Below are 18,362 nucleotides of genomic sequence, written 5' to 3'. Positions count from 1 at the left end.
TCACGAAGAGTAGGACACAACTAAACGACTAAACAACAACAACATTCAAGGGGCTCTACCAACAGTGTTTTTAGTTTGCAGCCTAGTTTGGAATGTTCTTGTTGTCCCAAACACAGTTTCAGGATTGCATATGGATAGGTTCCTAACCTCCTTCTCTAGGCACGGAAGCCTGGTCCGGTCACTTACTCCATCTGTGCGTTGGCAACGCGGCTGTCAAATTCCAGGGACAATTAAAAGTTGTTAACATTAAATGCACTGGGACATATGTATCTTAGTACAGGAATGATCAGAAGGTATATGGTAGTATACTGGTTAATATTTTGTGGGATAAGGCTATCAGTGGCTATTGGCCATAATGGTCACTCTCCAGGGTTGCTTCTGAATTTCATTTGCTGGGAATCACAAATAGGGAGAATGCTGTTGCATTCCTATAGTCTTTGAAATGTACTGCTGGAAAGGACCCCAAGGGTCATCAAGTCCAATCCCCTGCAAGCAGGAATCACAGCCAAAGAATCTCTGGCTGATGGCCATCCAACATGTTTAAACACCTCCAATGAAGCAGTCCACCACCTTCATATCCTGCTGAAGGCAGTTGATTGATCAGTTTGCATAAGATGCTGAATGAAATGGGCCTTTGGTCTGATCCAGGAGGGCAGACTCCCAAGGAACCCCCTGAATCCTGACTCTGCCCCAAAGCTTGATATTGCCCTTCACTTTGAACTGACATTTGCTTCAGTGAATGCTTTGGAGAGATCAAAATCTTCTGCGATTTTCAAATGGTTGTTTCTTTAACCCCCCAACAAAGTCAAAGGATTGCTACAGGAGAATACAAAGAATGGCAAAGGAAGTTGAGAGTGGAAGTCGAACCTTATTAATGATGTTTATTGTCTTTCACAACATCACCTTTCCTCGTACTTTATACACTTACCCAGCAGAAGAACTATATTGTCTCAGCACCAGTTCTTCTTCTTCTGCCTATTGTGATGTTTTACAGCCTTCATGTTTTGCATCTCTTTTAGGGAGTAGTTCTCTAGTCCAGATGGATGGCAGGCTGCCTGCTCTTGAAGGGGTTATTCTCCCTCTCAAGGAGCGGGTACACAGCTTCAGGGTATTTCTGGATCCTTGCTGTTGCTTGAGGCTCAGATGGCCTCAGTGCAGCAGAGTGCCTTCCATCAGCTTCAGATGGTGGCCCAGCTGTGCCCCACCTGGACAAGGATAGTCCAACTTATGTTGTCTATCACTAAACATAGTGCATTTTCCCTAATAATCCAATGACATTTAGTCAATTTGGTTACTCTGTATTCAGTGCTATCCACTCTAAGCCTGCCCTGAACACTATCCTAGCTTCAGCGGGACTTCCTTTGCAAACAGACCAGAGGCTGTTTATTGAAATCCATTAGCCATCATTAACTGTACATTTAGTTAGTTGCCAGTCTGACCTTGGCACGCTCCTGCATTTATAAGCTCACCTTCATTTCTCTAGCTAGCACAAGCTAAAAGTAAGCTGTGATGGCAGGACAATTCTCGCTTCTCCATATCTAAGTTAACTGATGTGAATGCACAACACTCCACAACACTCAGTCTCCACAGCACACCTTCTGCCACAAAAAGATTTTCCCTAATTTAAATCATCCTCACCCTGACACATTTCATTTATAATTTGGAAGGAAGATTGAAAGATACATTTGAAAAGTATGCTTGTTTCACATAAAAGTTCCATGAGTTATGTGCGCAATTTTTAAACAAGAAAATAAAGTATTTAAAAAGAAAGTGCCCCATGTTCACTGAGATTTTCTACAAGGTACACTAAGTAGTGTCCCTGAAATGTTTTAAATGTTAGGAAACATTACTCTGGATCTCATAAGGGGAAAATAGTTAAATATTCTAAAGCAGGAATATAAAACCTCAAAATACAGGACTTCCAACTCCCATCAGAGCCAGCCAGCAAGATCAGGGGTGATGGGAGTCGAGTCCAGCAGCAGCTGGAGGGTCTTAAATGATAAACTATTACATTTTGCACAACAGCACACATTAATTGAATTCACGCTAAACATAACCATTAATATTGTAATCCAAATAAACACAAGTGGAGGAGCGAAAGCAACCATTTCTGCACCCATTCTTGAGTGCAAAGTTTATTTATTCGAAGCATTTACACCTTACCCTTCAACCAGAAAAGCTTCCCAGAGCAGTTTACAAATAAATGAAAACTACGCAGTCCATTTCCTCAGGTGCTGAATCCCAAAAAGCCAAGACGCAGAAAAGAAAAGCAATGGGAAAAAGAGGTTACACTCTTAAGCACAATTTACTGGAGCACTTTTACAAGCACCACCGAAACCAGCCTCAGAATATTATATGCATTCGTCCTTCACCTTGTCCCAGGCGTCCCCCGTTTGCATAGGATCGCGAGGCACGTTGCTGTGAAATCATGTTAGACAAGAGGCACCTCTCCAGAAATGCCTGCGGGGCAGCGGCAGCCCAGTTCCCAAAGGGAAAATAAAGGCAGCGACGTCTCTTCATACGATGCGCCGAGCATCCAATTGCAAGAACGGCAACCAGTTCGCTTCCCAAAACGGAGCGATCGCGACCAGCCAAATCTGGAATCGCCCGGAGAGAGGAGCGCTGTCGTTTCAGCTGCTGGCGGTTTGGGGAGGTGACGAAGCCTCCGCGTCTCCTGGTGAGGAAGAGCTCCGCATGTTTGGGTCCTTTTCGGAGGGCCCTTAAGGGAGGCGGCCCCCGGGATGGCGACACGTTCCCACCCGCCGCGGACGCTCTGAGGGAAAAGACCCCTCAGAAAAGCGAGCGGCGCCCAAGTTGCCGCCGCGCCAACCGGCCCAGCAAACCGGAACCAGCCAATGACCGTCGCGAGCAGCTCTCTCCAGAGAAGTGGGCGGGGCCGCAGAAAGCAACGGCCGACCCAGCCGAGAGAAGTTTCGTCAGAAGCCAACGGCAAGCTGACTGGAACCCAAGAGGGAGATCATGGAGGAGGAGGAGCGGGTGGGTGGGCGTGGCCCCGCGGCCGAGCTCCTTCGCGATAGGCTGGGCGCCGAGAAGGGGGGAAGCAAGGGGCGGCGGAAGACCAACCGGCCTGTTTGGCCGTTGGTGAGTGAGGCGTGGTTTGGGTGGTGGGCGGAGCCCTGAGGTCGAGCTTCGCCCGGCGATTGGCCCCCCGGCCGCGAGCGGAGGGCGTGTCCCGTCGGCAGCCGCGGCCTCCCCCGGGCCTGGATGGCGGGCGAGGGAGGCTCGGGGCGCCTGTCTCTCGCAGCGGCGGAAGTCTCGCGAGGCGGCGCGGGCGGGATTTGGCGGCGGCGGCGGAGGCTGCTGCCTGCTTGCTTCCCACCCTCCTCCCTCCCTCCCAGCGAGGAGCTGGTGTTTGTGTGGAAGGGGGAGGAGGCGGCCGCGGAGGAGGAGGAGGAGAGGGAGAAGGAAGGCAAGCGAGAGGAGCCTGAGCCCCGCCGGCGTCGGGCGGACGAGCGGAGCCGAGGCCCGTCGCTAGGCTCGGGGCCGCCGCCGCTGCGCCCGCCGCCATGGCCTCGGGAGACACCTTGTACATCGCCACGGACGGCTCGGAGATGCCGGCCGAGATCGTGGAGCTGCACGAGATCGAGGTGGAGACCATCCCGGTGGAGACCATCGAGACCACCGTGGTGGGCGGCGAGGAGGAGGAGGAGGACGACGACGACGACGAGTGCTGCGAGGACTGCGGCCCTCACCACCCGCCCCACCGCCGGCACCACCACCACCACCATCACCACCACCCGCCCATGATCGCCCTGCAGCCGCTCGTCACCGACGGCGACCCCAGCGGAGGCGGCGTGGGCGCCGGGGGCGGCCAGCTCCACCTGCACCACCACCCGCACCACCAGGAGGTGATCCTGGTGCAGACCCGCGAGGAGGTGGTCGGCGGAGACGACTCGGACGGCTTGCGGGCAGACGACGGCTTCGAGGACCAGATCCTCATCCCCGTGCCGGCCCCGGCCGGAGAGGACGAGTACATCGAGCAGACTCTGGTCACCGTCGCGGCCGCCGGGAGCAAGGGCGGCTCGGGAGGGGGAGGCTCCTCTTCGGGCGGCGGCCGGGTGAAGAAAGGCGGCGGCGGCAGCGGGAAGAAGAGCAGCAAGAAGAGTTACCTGGCGGGGGGAGGAGGCGGCGGCGGCGGCGCGGCCGAAGGGGGCGGCGGCGGCGGCAGGAAATGGGAGCAGAAGCAGGTGCAGATCAAGACCCTGGAGGGGGAGTTCTCGGTCACCATGTGGGCCTCGGGTAAGTGGAGCGGCCGGGCGGGGCTCGGCACCTTGCGCGGGGAGGCCCCCAGGGTCCGGGGAGCCCTTCTCCGGGCCCGGCGGGCACTTTCCCCCCGTTTTGTTTTGAAGGGAGGCCATGTTTGGATGTGTGTGATGGGCGCCGCCATGTTCATCTCGCCAGGGCAAGTATGGCGGCTTCCCCCGAAAAGATGGCGGGGTCTGCGCTTGCCTCTGCCTGATTGCCCGGCTCCCTCCGGCGGGGGGGAAAAGGGAAAGAAAGATGGCGGCGGCCCCGCCAAGATGGCGGCTGAGAGGAAGAGAGAGGAGGGGAGGCGAGGCGGCGCGCCTGCCTGCCTGTCCGCGCGCGCGCGCTCTCCTTCCTTCCCCTCCCCCCCCCACAACTCCTCTCGTTCTCTGAGTGACTCTTGGACTAGGCCGCAATGGCGTAGTTTCTGCATTAGGGGGAGGGAGGGAGAGAGGAGGAGGGAGGCGGGGCAGGCACGCGGCGGCGCGGGCCGAGCTTGGCGGCCCCTTCCCTCCCCTCTTCCAGCCTCTCTCCCTCGAGCTGCCTCGTTTCCGTCCCCTTTCCTCCCGTTGCCTCCTCTCCGTGTAGCCTCCTTCCTTTCATTCTCTACCCCGTGACAGACTCGGGGCAACCTTTAAACGTTCCCTTTCCCCCTCAGCCTCCTCGCTGTTCTTTTCCCTTCGCCGTCTTTTCAACCTTCTTTCCTTCCCCCGCAAGCAAACGGATAAGCCGTTTCCTTCCCTTCCCTTCTTGCGCCCCGCCTCATGTCCGTTTCCTTTCCCCAACCAGCCGCCTTGACTTCGTAGCGCTTGCCTGACTGGTTCCTCCTCATTTCTCTCCTTCCTCCCGGGATTTTGGCTAAGTCCCCCTCTCCTCCCCATAAAAACTCCCGAATAAATTCCGACAAGAGGTCTGTTCAGGAAGCGCGGCTTTCAGTTTTACTGCCAGTAAGTCGGGGAAGCGCCCTAGTTGCCGCCTCCTTCCAACATCAGAGTCCCTTTACACGAAACACGTTTCCCAAACTGAGCCTGTTTTCACGGTGCTTAAAAGTCTCTTTAGCTGACATCTAGCGGGGTTTTTAATAACTTGAGGGGTCTGAGGGAGTCCTAAAATTAGGCGCCTGGATCACTGACATCTGCTCTGGAGGAAGGAGGTGGATCCTCTCTGACCCTGGAAGCTGGATCTCTGGCAGAAGACCAGCAGCGAGAGTGCCTTTTGACTTAATAGGTGCTGCCACCTCTTCTCATTACACAGCAGGTGTGTGAAATTGACACTGCCGGCCTCCAGATCCAGGATATGTTGTTTCAAGGGAATTAACCTCCGCAGTAAACAGTGCTTGTGGTTCCTGCCTGTATATATGGGTTAATAGTAAAGGGTAGCAGCTGTAGGAAACTTAAGGGTTTTAGAGTTCTCAAATGGTTTTTGCAAGTTAAATAGAGTGTTAATGAATGGAGAACCTACTACCATTAATCCTTTATTTTTAAGTGTCCTAATCCATAGAATTGCAGAGTTGGAAGGGACTGTGAGGGTCATTCTAGACCAACCCCCTGCATTGCAGGAATGTTTCACCCAAGAGTCTCATGCTCTAATGCGTGAGCTATCCCAGGTTATACTCAAGTAGATCCCTTGAAGTATCGCCTACAGAAACATAAAAATGGGTATGAATTTGGCTCCTGGTGTTTTACAATATATGCCTGCTTGGCTGATTAGAACACAGTTCATGCACATTTCAGTGTGTTAAGTGAAAGAAACATAAATATTTGCTGAATTAGTTTGAGTTTCTGCCTTATTACTGCATTGATAATACATAGTTTTAGAAAGTCCTGGTGTTAAAGGGGCAACTTTGTATATTAATAATAGCAGCACAACATAATCCCCAGGACAGAGTAATTGTTTTAATCATTAATAAAATAAACACTGCCAGCCAGGAGCACAATCCAGAATCTATGACTATACAGTCTACATAACATTTGTGCTGTACTAATTTTGTACATGATATTTTTTCATTGAGTAAATATATCATTATTACATTGCTTAGAGACCAGTGACAGATGCGTTTGGTGTACTCTCTGTAAATCAGTGGTGTCCAAACTTCTTTCAAAGAGGGCCAGATTTGATGAAGGGCTATGTTTGTTGAGTTTTTTTAGGACTGAAGTTGTTGAGGGTTTTTTAGGATTTTATCCCAGGAAATAAACTGCCACAGGGGCCTGATTAGGCCTCCAAAACGGACTTTGAACATGCCTACTATAAATCCAAACTACTAAACCCAATCACTTAATTTAGAACTAAGGCTTGTAATTCTTAGGAAGCAGCTCATATTAGATTATGTGGAACATCATAGCTCAATCCTGTGTGCTGTCTAAAAACTATGCCAGAACAGATTTTATTCAGTGTTTTTAAAATTTCCAGTCCCCCTCACTGTTGGTTATCTTGTCCTCTGGTACTTCAGAGAAACTGAGCAAGTGGCATTCTGTGACAATCTAAAATGATATTTCCATAGCCATATCACCTTATTGACCAGGCTGATAAATTTTCAAGTAATTGAGTTTCATAAGTGGTTCACGGAATCCGATAATATGTTAAATGGATAATTTCTGCAGTGACACACATGCTTTCTTAGAAGCAAGTACTACTGATATAAATGGGGCTTACTTTCTAGTGCAGATTGTAGTCCTATATGCCTTGTGCTTATGTTAAGCAGCTTTATCAAATATTACATAATGCAGAAGCTATTGCCAGAGGTGCCGAAAGTCATTGAGCTGTGGATTTTCAGGCATCTAGTAAGGTGTCTGAAGCTACTGATGTTGATGGCCTAAATGAACTCTGTTAGTTATGGGCTCAATTCTCTCTGTTTCTGAATCAAAATCAGTGCATTAATCCAGGCTTGTTTTGACCTTGTATAAATAATGCAATAGCCTTTTCTGCTGAAATGTAATATGTATATACACCGATTATTTTCTGTGGTGCTCTGAAGCTTTGATAGCTCTCAAAGTCCATCAGCCTGCTTATATAATTTAATTGAGTACCTGCCCTGTTTGATCACAATATTGTGCTTGCTCCTTTTAGGCACTTTACAGACCACTAGTTCAAGGTGTGCTTAACAGAAGTAGCATAATTGAATTCTTCATATATGCCTTCCACTCTTAACAGTGGGATATATCTGAAATAGTATGATGATTAAACACAAAAAGGCTCAAATCAAACTTTTAACAGTTTGTACAAAGTTAGAAGAGTTATACGACATCCTTGTTTCATGCTGTCTACTCAGCCATCTCTTTACCAAGTATTATATCGTCTTTGTGCTATTATTCTCCTCTTTTGGATTCTCCCAAGTTCTGAACAGGAGGGCTATGCATCCCTCAGTTTTGAGACTGGCTACCCAGACTATTCCTTTAGCCTTGTTTAAGGGAACTTTAATGCCCTCCTGCAAAAATAATTGTTGTAGGAAAGTTAACACTTCTGCCAGTTCTGAATTGAATTGAATAGGGTAGGATTTGAGGAGGATGTGTTCAGTTACAGTACTATACATTAAATGACACTCCATTTCAGATGCTCAAATAGTTGAACTGGTTAAACTTCATAAACTTCTCAGATGTCGTCTTCTGATATCTTGAATGCATCTTTTTACATATCCTGTGTTTTATGGGATGGAAACCAAGTTTTGGTAACCAGTTCAACTTGCTCCGTAATTGCATTTATGCTGTGCCTTATCTGAACTTGTGACAGTGGAGGTCAAAAACAGTTCTTAGGCATTCTCTTCCCCCCTTTTCATGCATGTGGAAAGCCTAATAGTTTCTAGCATAATATCCTGAATTACTAAAAAATTGTGTTACTCCACCAAATACCATGTACTTGCTCTCAAATGACTTAATTTTGAAGTTTGGGGTTGAGTAGAGTTGCTTCTTAAGCAATTTAATAACTTGCAGCTTTCAAATTAAGGGAAGTCCTTACCTTCTGTTGTCATTCTGGGTAATTAGTTACATTCCAGGGTCCCATTATAGCACAATGCTATTTCTCAAACCATTAAGAAATCCCTCTCAGTTAGTAAGCGGGAAACTATTGCATGGCTTATTGCAGTGACCCTTGTCAGATAGCATCTGGGTGGGTAGGTTGTGGCCCCCTATACTCTGTTGGACTCTGTCTCCCATCATCCCTGACCATTGGCAATGTTCTCTGGGACTGATGGGAGCTAGAGTCCAACAACTTATGGGGGCCACGGGTTCCCCCAATCCTATGTGCCATCCCTTTTTCAGAAGCCTAGTACATCTATTCCACTCCAGAATGCTCTTCTGAACTAGGCATTACTTCCACATAGAAATCCAGATATCACCAAGAAGCATTTTAGCCTAGTTTCTCTCCCATCCCCATTGTATAGTTTTCATCAGACTGAAGTAGTACAGGCGTATCTCATTAATAAGAATTCACTGCAGTAAGATCTAGGTCATAATGCCCAGAAGTAGAAATGTAAGTTTAGATCCTAGTTATTAGAAATTCAGCATGTATCTGCATAATATGATGTCTTCAGCCATATCACTAGCATTACATCACCTGTGGCCACTGGCATCCTCTCATGTTACGTTTAAGCCCCAAATCGTCCACTGATGCCCTTAACTATGCTTCTGAAACTTGACTGCATCCATCAGTGCTACTGGATTTTTTCTGCTCTGTTACCTTTTGGTTGCTCAAGCCAGTTTGGGGTGTTTGTTATGTACAGAAGATAAATGAACCAGATGCTCACCAGAGCAGAGAACGGCTATAATTCATTTGGTTTCCCAAATTTGGAAGTGGTCACTATGTGAACAGAATGCTGGACTGGATGGGTGTTTGGTCTGATCCAACAGTGTTCTTCTTAAATTCTTGCATTCCCCATGCTAGTAATCGGTTCTGCATGATATAATATACAAATATTATTGCTCAATGTGCATACAGCTTGCTTCTTCTAGGTTAGATGATCTGTCAAGTTAGGGTCCTAGAACCATACACTGTGAAACCTATGAACAAAGCAATAGCAGCTCTTTAATCTCCATTCTTTGAAGGTATAATCATCCACCCTCAGATCCATTGAGAATTATTGAGGGTTCCTTTACCAGAGTGTATTCAACTCATCCAAGTCCAATAGTTCAGCATACTTGAAAACCACTTAATATATATTTTTCTTTTTTTAAAAAATACAGAATGTAAAATGATTTTCCCAGTTAACAGCAATGATTCATCCTAAGCACATAATTGGGGACATGAGCAAATAAGACTTATGGCCAAAGTTCAGAAGCACTGACATGTATGCAGACCAGCATTATATCCAATCTCATTTCATTGTCGTCTTTACTGTGCATTGCAATCTTACTAGCTCCTGGTTACCTTTGCTTCTTTCTCCCATGGCTCCTTCAAGTCATCTGTCATGTTACTTAAATCCTCATTCTTTAACCAGACTTACCATCTCTATTCATAAACTCAAATCCACCTTTCTAGAGCATTGATCACATTTGAATGCCGGAAGTGTAAAAATAAAAATAAAAAATTATACAGTGGTACCTCGGGTTACATACGCTTCAGGTTACAGACTCCGCTAACCCAGAAATAGTACCTTGGGTTAAGAACTTTGCTTCAGTATAAGAACAGAAATCGTGCACGGGTGGCGCAGCGGCAGCGGGAGGCCCCATTAACTAAAGTGGTGCTTCAGGTTAAGAACAGTTTCAGGTTAAGCACGGACCTCTGGAACGAATTAAGTACTTAACCCGAGGTACCACTGTATAGGAATTCTTGAGATTTGGACACTATTCAGGAGGACAGAATTCCTGAGAATCCTGCATTGAACTACTACTTGAAAATTATATTTAGAGCTAGTGGTGGCATTCACAAAGAATGAAAGAACTATATAGGTCAGGGGTCAGCAACCTTTTTCAGCTGTGGGCCAGTCCATCGTCCCTCAGACCATGTGGTGGGCTGGACTATATTTTATTTGGGGGTGTGTGTGAAATAACGAATTCCTATGCCCCACAAATTACCCAGAGATGCATTTTAAATAAAAGCACAGATTCTACTCATGTAAAAACACACTGATTCATGGACCGTCCGCGGACTGGATTGAGAAGTCGATTGGGCAGCATCTGGCCCCCCCCCGGCCATAGTTTAGTGTTTCACTAGGAAGAATTTTCAAGGGTGAGCTATTCTTGATACCTCTCCTTGTTAGCTTATGTAGAAACTAAAATAATGGGATCAATTCATGAATTTCCCACTTTACAGCAGACATTTGACAAATTAGCCTATGGCTTATTCATTTCTTACATGCAAATATTATTTTTGGATGGTGTTAGGGGTAGAGCTATTCACTATTCTTTCTTACAGGGAGTTTAAACTAGCTAATTTCTTCTTCAGTGGAGGCAGTAATTCTTGCATAGATCTGCCCTCCCACTTTCAAGGCCATTGAAATTAGCGTCCTATATCCTCTGAGTGGAGTGAGTTCCTATGTAGTTTCTGGTCCTTCCCATCTTGGTGCATGGGTCTTTTCATTGCATTCCCCACCACCCACCCCTCTACCTAGTCAGGGTGGGTCATGAGGTGGGCTTTTGGCTGAATATGTGTTATAAGTTTAAAGGAGGAGGCATTCAACACCATATCCATTCCATGCACAGTTTCTGAGAGCCCTAGGAGAAGAAGAGCTTGCTCCTCTAGGAGAGCAATTGCTATTGGTAGTGATGGAGGGGAGCACCCAGATGGCCCGACCACCTTGTCAGGGTGGCTCTGCTATATCGGTGCTAACCCTCATAGACAGGAAGGGACTGATCAAAATGGGTGTAAGCCAGCGGATCTTTAGGCTACCCCACCCTCTGATTCTGGATAGTGGATCCGTCCACCTGGGGCTACAGAAGTGGATTAGCTAGCGCATAGGAGATGCCATGCCATCTTCTGAGGGTAAGGTTCAAAAGGTGGAATAGGATCTACCACCCGCTGCACCATTTGAAAAGTTTGCAGTGCTTATCTAGGGCCCTTGCCTGGTCTTTGATAGCTGCGACAGCAGAAGGGACAGAGGCGTTGCTGGGCAGCTTTAACTAGCAGGCTTTCCTTCTCCCCAGACACCTTTGCAAGCCTCCGCCCATGTCAACAGACATCGGGACCGAAAGCATGATGTACACATTGACAAGATGTGAAGGCTTTTTGCCAGATTCTGATGCTTCCCCTGAAGAAGTGGGTGTCTACAGCAGCCACAGCACAAATTAGTTTCCAGATGATCTGCCTAGCATTCAAGAGCAGGCATTAGGGACAAATATGTACTTGTTTGGACATACCATGTTATTTCAAAGACTCACAATAGCAGGCAGGGATCACAAGACCTTGTTCACTGCTGCAGGAAGCACTGTACCTGCCGTGTAATCTCCATGATCAATCCTCCTGTCTCATTCAGTTCTCATTCATTTCCAAACCTGCACAGCAATTCTGGGATCCTTGGAGATGCTTGGAACTTCTTGTTGGTTCTCAGCTGCTCTTTGGCAAATGGAGCTGTCAAGGAAGTAGGACAGCAGAGAGGACAAAAAGGAGGCATTCTGGGTTGGGGGTGGCTACTGTGGATCTTTAGGATCCTCCCAATCCCCCATCACACCCTCTCTCAGTGGAAGCAGTGGGAAGGAAAGGGTTTTAAAAGGACAAGCAGCCATTAAAGGCAAAATGGGGTGAGGGGTGGGAATCACTTGCCCCTTTCTGTCCTGCCTGTAGGACAAAGGGGCTTCCTCCGCCACAGTCTCTCTCTCCCTTTGCCCTTAAGATTGCTTTGTTTGTGCTGTGCTTTTGGTAGTTTAAAAAAGGAAGAAAATGAATTGATAATGAAATCTAGAAACTGTCGAACACCTTATAACAAGCTATGGCAACAGATTTTGATTACCCAAAATGTTCAGTTAGCATATGTGCCCTGCCTGCTGTTCATATCTTTGTTGGGCTGTGGATTATTTTTCTAGCAAGGAATTGGCAGTTGAAGAATTCAGTTCTTTAGAATTAAAAAAAAATCAGAATTCCTCTTTATTTAAGAGGGAATTATTATTAAAAGAAAATGGAAGTTAATTGCCATCTGTTGCTAAATTAAGCTGAAATTGGCAGAGTTGCCAGTGTATATATTTATAGTTACAACTCATCATACATTGAATTTAGCATTGTATTCATTTGAAATAGGAAATAATTGCATGTTCTATAAAGCTAGTGCTTAGTACTGGGGTGGAGGGCAGAGAGTTCCATAAAGTACATTTTTGTAAGCAAATAATCATTTGCTAATGCATTTTATTACCTTTTTGACCCTGCATATGGAAATAGCTTGAGGGGTGTTTGCTAGCTCTAAGGGTGGGGGAGGTTGTGCTAAGGTACAAACCTAGCCAACGGTGGTGTCCTTCGAGGATGTTAAATCAAAATTCAGTTTGCTCTAATCATTTCAGATGACAAAAAAGACATTGACCACGAGACTGTGGTGGAAGAGCAGATCATTGGTGAGAACTCCCCTCCAGACTACTCTGAATACATGACAGGAAAGAAGCTACCACCTGGAGGAATACCTGGCATCGATCTTTCCGACCCTAAACAGCTGGCTGAATTTGCAAGGTAAGTGGTAAGAGAATTGTTTTTCTAGTAAAAACATTATTCCATTATGCTCATTCATAATATATCAGATACTGAGAAATGATCTTTCTGGCATAAGAGTTCAGTCACTGAGATAGGAATTGTGAGTGTGAGGATGCCCTTTATTGTGTAGTTTAAAGCCTCCCAGTTCATGCCACAGTGAGAGCAGGTCACGCTGGTGGGTTACCCCCTCAGGATCTTGATCTTACAGGCATTTCCTTTAGTCACCCTTGACCAGCTTCCATCACTCTGTGGTTTTTCTTCCTCACCATAGAGACTGTCGTAATTGCTGTGAAATTTCTTCAGAGTTCTCTCTATGATTAGGTCATTCTGGAATAAATTCTCTGGCTTGCCTGCCATATTCCTCAAGTTTACAGATTCCTGTTGCAAAGTCCATTCTCTATTCCATCTTGCCTCCAGCCTTCCCCCTCTGGGCTCCATATCCTTAAATGTGCAGAGATAGGACCAGTCTCTCCTCACTTCCTAACCCTTTGAGATTTCTTTTGAGGTTTTATTCCCAACGAAAATAACAGCTTCCCCTCCCTCACAGAAGTTGAACTGTAAACTGTTTAGTTTCCTGGACAGTGCAATATTTCATTCCATCACACCAGCTCAGCCAGTCAGTTTGAGACTTTGCCATCACAACTGCAATACGATACAGTTGGTTTATGTCAGAAGATTACTTTGTTAATACAAAGCAAATAAGAATACAGTGGTGCCTCGCAAGACGAAATTAATCCGTTCCGCGAGTTTCTTCGTCTTGCGGTTTTTTCGTCTTGCGAAGCACGGCTATTAGCGGCTTAGCAGCTATTAACGGCTTAGTGGCTTTAAGAAAAAGGAAACAAGCTTGCAAGAACCCGCAAGACGTTTCGTCTTGCGAAGCAAGCCCATAGGGAATTTCGTCTTGTGGAACGACTCAAAAAACGGAAAACTCTTTCGTCTAGCGAGTTTTTCGTCTTGCAAGGCATTCGTCTTGCGGGGCACCACTGTATATTTCCTTTTCACTGATCAATGCTGTTGTGCTTTTCTTTGCAAGAATGAAGCCAAGAAAAATCAAAGAAGATGATGCTCCAAGAACGATAGCCTGTCCTCATAAAGTGAGTGAAATATTATGATTGCTGATAGCCTGATGGTCAATAAAATGTTTTTTAACTTCAGAGTATAAAGACTACTTCTCTGTTCCTTTTAAAAATTAAAGTATGAGGAAAGTTGCTAACATTTTGTATTGTATTAAAGTATTGTTTCTGCTGATGGGAAGTAGAAGGGCCATGGCAACTAGGACAAAGGGAAAGCAGCTCATGTATTTAAAAAATCGGAAAATGACTTAGCAAAAAATGTGAAGAAGTTGAATGTGTTTTAGTAGAGCGCCCGGAAATCCTAGTTGTAATACAGTCCACTGATGGGTCTTCTTTGTATTCTCTTGAAGGGCTGCACAAAGATGTTCAGGGACAACTCTGCCATGCGAAAGCATCTGCACACTCACGGGCCTCGAGTCCACGTCTGTGCGGAGTGCGGCAAGGCCTTTGTGGAGAGCTCAAAACTAAAGCGGCACCAGCTAGTTCATACTGGAGAGAAGCCCTTTCAGGTAACTTTTTTTCAAAATACGTTTGGTAGACATTTATGCTGCATGTAGAGATCATTCTGAGGCTCAAAACCCCCAAAGGTACCTGTTCTCAGATAAAATTAGGTAAGACCAGTCAAAGGGCTGGAAATAATCTAAATGTGTGGACAGAGAATAATTCAAGCAACTGCCCAACAGGCATTTCACACTAAATCTTTTCCTATCCTGTCTTTTTGGGCCATTCATGATTATATCTTTCCACAGTTACCAGGAGGTTTAAGATCAGGTCTTATAACAAGCAGCAGACTTAATAGCTGCTAGGCAAAATATACCTAGGAAAATTTACATTCACTCACTCACCCCCCCCCCAAAAAGCCTTTCATTTGCTGGCTGCACACTTCATCATTGTCAGAGACTTAATTATTGGAGCACTTGCAAGCTGTTGATGTAGATGGAGTGCAATATATTGAGAACTGTTTCTCCCTTTCCTGACATGCTGCATTTTCCCACTACAGGCCAGGCCTCAGAGGTTATATAGGTGTGGGATGTCTTTCACTGATAAGTCATACTGTCTAGTTTGCCAGCTCAAGATGTACAAACTGGACAACATCATAAACAAATTGTATGTGTGTTTTTTCTCCTTGAGGTTTTTAGAATGTGCTTGTATGCAAACTTTTGTAATAGGAGCAATAAACAGAAATCTAGACAGTGGAGAAATTCTGTTCCTGTTGTGAAAGCTGGCGCTCTTAGAACTGTTGTTTTACCTCTTAGTAGTAGTAGTTTGCCATGGCTGTTATTCACCGTCCTTTATATAAAGCAATCAAGAATTGACTTTTGCCATGTTGTTGAAGCCAGCCATTCATGCCTCTTCATCAAATGTTCCTCAGCCTTTCGTTGGCAAAAATCGTGCAAGAGGGCTATGAATGAAGCCGTGCATAGAAACAAGTGCATAGAAACAAGATAGTGAATGCCAACTTTGATTTCAGTGGATAAAGTGATAAAGTCATTGTCTTTATCCTCCAGAGATGTACTTTGCTTGTTATGCCTGCTAAACTGTTCAGATAACACAGGCATTGCACCATAGCGTTTATAGGAAGGAATGGGTGAATTCTTCATGTCCATGGGATTCCTAAGTTCTTGGCTGGAAAGCCTGCTATTTGCAGTATTTTTTTTAATGTAACGTTGTGGTTAATTGGTGTACATTTATAATGTATTTTCCTGGGGAAATGTGGATTCCTGGGGAAAGAGTAAAGGTGGTGCTTGAAGGATACCAAGAACTGCTTATAGGCTTATGTAATGTTACCTGGACTACTACTTAACTGCTTTAGAAATGTAAAGCTTTTTCTTGAGATATCTTACTGCTAGTAATTTCATGTCACGAGGTATGCAATCATACCTTGTATGATTGTATGCATTGTAGAGTTGGAAGGGATCCTGAGGGTCATCTAGTCCTAGCTCCTTCAACCATTCCTCATAAGGCTTGGCTTCTAGACCTTTGATCATCTTAGTTGCCCTCCTCTGCACATGTTCCAGCTTGTCAACATTCTTCTTAAATTGTGTTGCTCAGAAGTGGACACAGTACTCCAGGTGTTTAGCCAAGGCAGAATAGAGCAGTACTTTTACTTCCCTTGATCTGGATACTACACTTCGGTTAATGCAGCCTAGAATAGCATTAGCATTTTTTGCTGCTGCATCACATGGTTGACTGATGTTAAGCTTGTCTACTAAGAGTCCTTGATCCTCTTCACAGGTACTCTAGGCAAGCCAGGTGTCCACCATCCTATATCTGTACAGTTGGTTCTTCCTGCCTAAGTGTAAAACTTTACATATGTCCCTATTGAAATTCACTTTGCTAGTTTTGGCTCAGTTTTCCAATCTGTTAAAGGTCTGATTGAATCACTATTCTGTCTTCAGTGGCATTGGCTACCCCTCCCAGTTTGGTGGCATCTGCAGATTTGATGAGCATCCCCTCAATTCCTTCACCCAAGTCATTTATAAAGACGTTGGAACAACAATGGCCCAGGACATAACCCTGTGGCATCCCACTTGTTACCTTTTTCCAAGGTGACGGGAAACTATTAGTGATCACTCTTTGTATTCAGTCAGTCAACCAGCAACAAATATGATCCTGTGTATGGAAGTCCATGGGTTTGAGTTTCAGCTTCATTCTGAATATTGTATGTTTGTATTGCATTTTTAAAATGATTGCCCGCTGCCTTGTGACTACTATGATAGACTGTATAGAAATGGTGACTGGAAAGTGCCAGCATGCCATGAGCAAACTAATCATAGTTTCATGTTCACAGTATTTGGGGCAAAAATATTAGTCCTACTGAGACATTCTCCTAATGCCCTGTGTTTTCATTCAACAGTGCACGTTCGAAGGTTGTGGCAAACGCTTTTCACTGGACTTCAATTTGCGCACACATGTGCGAATTCATACTGGAGACAGGCCCTATGTGTGCCCTTTTGATGGCTGTAATAAGAAGTTCGCTCAGTCAACTAACCTGAAATCTCACATCTTAACACATGCTAAGGCCAAAAACAACCAGTGAAACTCTGCAAGAAGAAAGCTCTTGGACTCAAAGCATCTTACTTTACAGGAGAATGGTTGAAAATGAATAAGCCTCCCCTTTGTATATTGTTTCTAGGAAAGAATTTAAAAAACAAACAAAAAAAGAACCCTACACGCCTAAAGGACTTGTTTTTGATAAAGTGGCAAAATAAACTTTAAGGGTGCATTGCTGCAATGCTCGATTTTGCTCTATAATTTGGGTTTCGAGAGTACGGTGTTTTTGTAAAGCGTGGCCCCACCTGGAGGAGGCAAGACAGTTCATGGACTTGCATCAAAGACAGTTCTTTCTACAACAGTGCTAAAATTGGACTTTTCACATTGTTATAAATATGAAGCTCACCTGTTGCTTACAATTTTTTAATTTTGTATTTTCCAAGTGTGCATATTGTACACTTTTTGGGGATATGCTTAGTAATGCTATGTGTGATTTTTTTCTGGAGGTTGATAACTTTGCTTGCAGTAGATTTTCTTTAAAAGAATGGGCAGTTACATGCATACTTCAAAAGTATTTTCCTGTAAAGAGAAAAAAAAGTTATATAGGTTTTGTTTGCTATCTTAATTTTTTTGGTTGTATTCTTTGATGTTAACACATTTTGTATAATTGTATCGTATAGCTGTAATGAAATCATGTAGTAACAAATATTAGATGTGATTTAATAGTGTTAATCAACTTAAACCCATTTTAGTCACTTTTTTTGGGAAAAATACTGCCAGATGCTGATGTTCCGTGTACTTTCTCTTTGCCTGTTCAGTTAAGGAAAGTGGTGCTCAGTTGTAGAATGTATTGTACAGGCACTGACCTTTTAACAACACCTGATATGTACATCCCGTGTAATAGAGTGGGCAAAAAATAAAACAGTGGTCCTGAAGAAAGAATATGGCAGAAAACAATCTGTAAGCACAGCCTATTTTTCTTCTGTTGTCCAGGACAAATTATAGTTCTTTAACGTCCCAGAAATTGGATGCTAAATAAAACTCAAGTTACCTTAACTACCCCCCTCCCCTGCATTCAATTAGATTTTTAATGTAAGTGGTGTATCTTCATCATAGCACTAAACCCCCAACCTGAGTAACACTAAGCAGTTGTGGAGATTTTGATTTCTCTTGATCATATGGAGCCTCCCATTGGGCACTGCAGCTTTGACAGTGAAGTTTAGCTTTTGTTTTTTACATTCAGCAAGTGGTGGAGCAGGACAACCTATAGACAACCTCTGCTGCCTTGGTCTGATAAGGTAAGGTGATGACAGCTGCACCCATTAGTGGGGTGAGTCGTGCATGTGAATTGAAACACCAGAATGCTGAAATAACCTGTCCTTGGCCGGGGGAGATGGTTCTTACCTTTGAGAATCTATAGCACAGTAT

At 45.0% G+C, this 18,362-nt stretch overlaps 1 protein-coding gene across 2 annotated transcripts; it reads left to right on the top strand.

The window, feature by feature from the left end:
• Window positions 1–3,187: 3,187 nt before the first annotated feature.
• Window positions 3,188–17,990, top strand: YY1 (YY1 transcription factor). Of its 2 annotated transcripts, none has more exons than XM_082218102.1 (5): window positions 3,188–4,260; window positions 12,684–12,846; window positions 13,901–13,961; window positions 14,291–14,449; window positions 16,798–17,990. In XM_082218102.1, the coding sequence occupies exons 1-5, from the start codon at window positions 3,528–3,530 to the stop codon at window positions 16,978–16,980; spliced, it is 1,299 nt and encodes a 432-aa protein (XP_082074228.1). In that variant the 5' UTR covers window positions 3,188–3,527; the 3' UTR covers window positions 16,981–17,990. The 2 variants fall into 2 exon arrangements, with proteins under 2 accessions (XP_082074228.1, XP_082074229.1); XM_082218103.1 differs by having other exon boundaries at window positions 3,415–4,260; window positions 12,696–12,846.
• The last annotated feature ends 372 nt before the right edge of the window (window positions 17,991–18,362 follow it).

The sequence above is a fragment of the Podarcis vaucheri genome, assembly GCF_965113315.1.
Source record: "Podarcis vaucheri genome assembly, chromosome: 1".
NCBI lineage: Eukaryota > Metazoa > Chordata > Lepidosauria > Squamata > Lacertidae > Podarcis > Podarcis vaucheri.
The sequence above is the reverse complement of the archived record's forward strand: the minus strand, read 5'-3'. Positions and strand labels throughout refer to the sequence as shown.